Raw genomic sequence first — 4,151 nt, 5'->3', positions numbered from 1 at the left:
AAGATAAAAATAATGAATCAGTTTTGGAATTTTAATACATTTGGCCGTTGTAAAACACATACTATTAATGCAGTCAAAATATGTCGGGACGAATTCCATGGTTGCTATGGAAACTTGGGTAAACCAATGTTCATAAATCATTGAGAAAATGATGCACAAATGAAAAACCTTTAAAAGAAAGAAGTCTGGAAGAAATTTATTTACATAGAAAAAATCATTATTTTTGGCATTTTTTATTTATGATTATTTCATTTGTAATAATTATGTCCGAAGGCCTAAAATCGCGCGACGCGGCCCATATCATGAAAACTAGTCCCGCCCATAATGTTTTCGACGCGGACTCATCTTGGTACAAGCCGTTCCACTAGGCCAGACCGTGAACGCCGCATATTATTATTATATATTGTAATGTAAATATACTTTTGTAATATATTAATATAATTTATCTGTTTAATTACACATGAAAACTATAATTTTGATGTTTAAAATCTTTCAATGCTTAGCTTGTAATTATATTGTAATATCATATAATTGAGAGTTGCATTTGAGTTTTGAGACACTAAAGAGGCTTTATTCTAGCCATAATAGTGTATATTCAGCACATGATACCCTCTTTTGTGTGTTTGACACACGAGTGGGCCGATTTTTTAAGTTATTAACGTTCATGTTATCGACAATATTCAAATCGCTACAGCTCTTGAAATGTAATTATTACATTTGTGATCTTCAGTATTTGATAAAAGCTGTTTCAGCTGTACTCAGTTCACACCTAAAATGAATGTCGTTCATCACGTTGTTATCTTTAACGAAATTCTGAGCAATCTACAGAATGTGGATTGCTTACATGTCTATGTCTAAGTCAGTCTAGTACTAGATAAGGCTGATAAAAGCCAAAATAAAGGTTTATTGGTGCCAAAGGATCATAAATTGGTCGGGTATGCATGTATTTGACATTATAGTTGATGCATTAAGCCGGCAATGGACCGGCTAAAGGAAATACTAGTATATAGTTATCATGCATTGAATTGGTTTGCTGATTATAAAAAACACACTTTTTCTTGCATGAGGTTGAGCTGTGTTCAGTCATTTTGATGTCAACTTGATGCTGAATTAGATTGGTAGTAGCATCAGTGTGTTCCTTTGGGAGGTGGGGTGGAAAAGGTTTGCTTAAGATTGGCTTTAACAGAGGTGATGTTTGGTTACCAGAATGACATTGACTTCGCAATTGTATCCCTCCAGAGTCTTTGTGTGGTATATTTAGATGTGATTGGGATTGACTGTATCAGTAATTGGGATCGCCGGTCATAGAATTTCAGTATTGTTTTGCAGCAAAAATATATATATCGTGGACAGTTATATTGGATTTCAGTTCTGTTCAATAAAACAACAACACGTGAAATGATTGTTGAGGAAAACATGGACTGCTAAAACAAATGATTTCTATTATATTTAGCAATAATTAATATCACTCTTATTCATAATCAATACAAACACATGTATAACAAACATCAATTTTGACTGGTATACCTTTACATACTTACTAAATAATGATTTTATGTAAAATATTAATTACTGATAACAAGATTGTTACTATGTACTTAATAGCAGAAGGCGCAAACATATTACATGATTGGTGAATGCTAAACGATTTACTGTGGTTTGCTTTAGTCTCATAAGTCTCATAAGGTAGAAATACCATATTGTATGCTCATTTCTTTCAAATTAAACTAAAACTCGGTATCCTTCATAAGAACCATTGTTTTGGACATTTCTTCACCCTTTGTTTGAAATACTAAAACTATATTATTAATTGTGGTAAATCTTATTTAAGAGTAAGAGTACACCTTTAAGTAAATAATACGTGTTAGTATTGACAAACGGAAACAAATTAAAAAAACACACATTTTCTACACATTTTTATTTACAACACCTAATAGTCTTAAACTAAGTAAAAAATACTCCATGCTTTTACATTTTGTACATGTGAACACATTATTGTGCATGTAAAATATTAGCCTGAATAATCAGTGTTTGTCAGCGCAACATATGACAACGATCGAGTACATTTATTCCGAGATATCTTGGGTTTTAGAATAGTATTCATTGTCATGAATATATCACTTAATTAATGTGATATTTTGATACCCTCAAATAACACAACTTTAGATGAACTATCAAGTCACTTCGATCGAACCTATATGCCGACGACGACTACTAGTGATTGTCTTATGTTCTTTCGCGCATCTGTTGAAAAAGCCATCGGTAGCTTCATCCAATGAAGGTCCTAACAGTCTCAACAATTCGCCGGTTACACACGGGACAGGTGGTCAAGTTGGGTCCACACTGGACGCAGGCGGCCAGGTGACTACAGGGAAGCAGCAAGACTATAGCTGACCTCTCTCGACAGACCTTACACGTGACCCTCTCCCTCAGTGTAGCATTCTGCTCCTCAAGCTGTTCTAGCTCGTCTTCGGTATCTGTGTTGTAATTTCCTTATTTAATTATATTTTTAAACAATTTTAAAAGTCTTTATACGAATTATACATTTTAACATGTCTTGCTTATTATCTATCAGCATCCAGTTTTATCCAAATCAAAACGCAACCTAAAAATAGATGTTTTACCTGACATCTCCGCTTGTTCATCCGAAAAACAGTTGGGATCCTAAAAAGAATAATATACATTTAAATAAACTAGTTCAACTGTTTCATTTATATGTTAAAACTTATTGAGACAAGCTTAGTAGTTGAACATGTAAAATAGATCAAACTTGTTTATATAAAAGAAATGGACAGTTTAGATTTATCTTTAAATTTATCCTTCTTTTTATTTGTTTTTTTTTTTCATTATAGCACACATTGTCATACTCGTTATGATCAGGCTATGTAAATAACATATTTACGACGACACAATGATATACGATTCACGTACATTAGAAAAATGGGAAACCATGTGATATCATTTTACCACAGTTGTTATTTACCTGATGTTCGCCAGTGAGTTCATTCAGGTAGGCACAATCTGATCGACAGTGTTTAATGTGCTCTGACAATGGGTCATCATCGGCGGTCAGGTACCTCAATCCAAGATTGCACGCAAAACACCTAACGAGGTCATGGTATCCTGAAATTGCAGCGAGAGTAACATTACAGTATCCTCTGTACTAATATGCTGATTTTTGTTACAATTGTACAGCGAAAAAAATATTTTTAGTAAAATCAAACAAATTATTAGTTGATGTATCAATTAGATAATAGAAGATTGTAAGATATGTATCATTTCAAGAGGACAGCAAACAAAATGCAATTGGCAGGTTACCGATAATACTTGGAAGGTACTCGGTGTTCCACAGCTGTCCTCAACTGAATCAAACAAATTAGAATAATTAAGATGTGTTGTACTCAATGACACTTTTCAGATTAATTTCATTTATAAATTGAACTATATCACGAGTAATTGTAAACATGTTGAAAAAAACCTGCCTACCTGTAGCATAAAATCCCGCATTAGCAAGTTTGGAGGGATCGGAAGGAAAGCTCCAATTAGAGAAGCTTCTAATTCTGCCGTCCATATTCTTGTACTCGGTATTCTCTGGCATTGCTGTTGTCGGTAGCTTAGATCACTTAGATAGGCACTTTGTTTTTTAATCATAATATCCTTCTAAAGCAGTTATGATCCTAGCGATGCTGTTTTAGAACAATATATAACTCATCTTTCGTACCTTGCGTTTATATACCCAAGAGTCACGAGTTGTGAACGTGAACAATATTTAAATATCAATTCTTTACTGTAAACACAAAATTTCCATGATGGAAAACTACTTGAATGAATCCTTTCACCATTTTGAAAACAACAGTCTATAAATAGATTGGTAAAGTTGTAATTCATAACAAAAATATTGAATGTCTTCGTTTAAATATGTCAATAAGTTTTCATTCACATTTCAGTGTCATATTCTACTGAAAAAGGAACGTGTTACTTATAAAAATAACAATAAAATCATGATATGAACAGGACAATTTTACTACAAGTTATAACATTAATAAGAGTGAGTTAGATATTTAAACGTGAATACTGACGCTATATTGATGAGCTGTAACTATTGGGATCCCGTCCGAATGTAAAAATAGAATTGACATAAAATTGAAGTA

The 4,151-nt window shown here is 33.0% G+C and overlaps 1 protein-coding gene across 2 annotated transcripts; it reads right to left on the bottom strand.

The window, feature by feature from the left end:
* Positions 1 to 1,432: 1,432 nt before the first annotated feature.
* LOC128238501 (baculoviral IAP repeat-containing protein 3-like) lies at positions 1,433 to 3,836 on the bottom strand. Of its 2 annotated transcripts, XR_008261712.1 has the most exons (5): positions 3,487 to 3,836; positions 3,319 to 3,362; positions 2,984 to 3,123; positions 2,625 to 2,664; positions 1,433 to 2,477 (listed from the first exon to the last, which is right to left on the bottom strand). XR_008261712.1 is itself a non-coding variant. In XM_052954481.1 (4 exons), the coding sequence occupies exons 1-4, from the start codon at positions 3,596 to 3,598 to the stop codon at positions 2,269 to 2,271; spliced, it is 501 nt and encodes a 166-aa protein (XP_052810441.1). In that variant the 5' UTR covers positions 3,599 to 3,822; the 3' UTR covers positions 1,433 to 2,268. The 2 variants fall into 2 exon arrangements, 1 of the variants encoding a protein (XP_052810441.1); XM_052954481.1 differs by lacking the exon at positions 3,319 to 3,362 and having other exon boundaries at positions 3,487 to 3,822.
* Positions 3,837 to 4,151: the final 315 nt, after the last annotated feature.

This window comes from Mya arenaria, chromosome 6 (genome assembly GCF_026914265.1).
Source record: "Mya arenaria isolate MELC-2E11 chromosome 6, ASM2691426v1".
NCBI classification, from domain to species: domain Eukaryota; kingdom Metazoa; phylum Mollusca; class Bivalvia; order Myida; family Myidae; genus Mya; species Mya arenaria.
This window is presented reverse-complemented; position numbering and strand designations above follow the sequence as displayed.

Excerpts from the sequence above, each read along its gene's own strand:
- LOC128238501 (XM_052954481.1), bottom strand. The coding sequence starts at position 3,598 with ATGCCAGAGAATACCGAGTACAAGAATATGGACGGCAGAATTAGAAGC. Across the intron at positions 2,665-2,983 it reads AACTCACTGGCGAACATCAG|GATCCCAACTGTTTTTCGGA; the intron begins GTAAATAACAAC and ends TATTCTTTTTAG. Across the intron at positions 2,478-2,624 it reads TGAACAAGCGGAGATGTCAG|ATACCGAAGACGAGCTAGAA; the intron begins GTAAAACATCTA and ends ATTACAACACAG.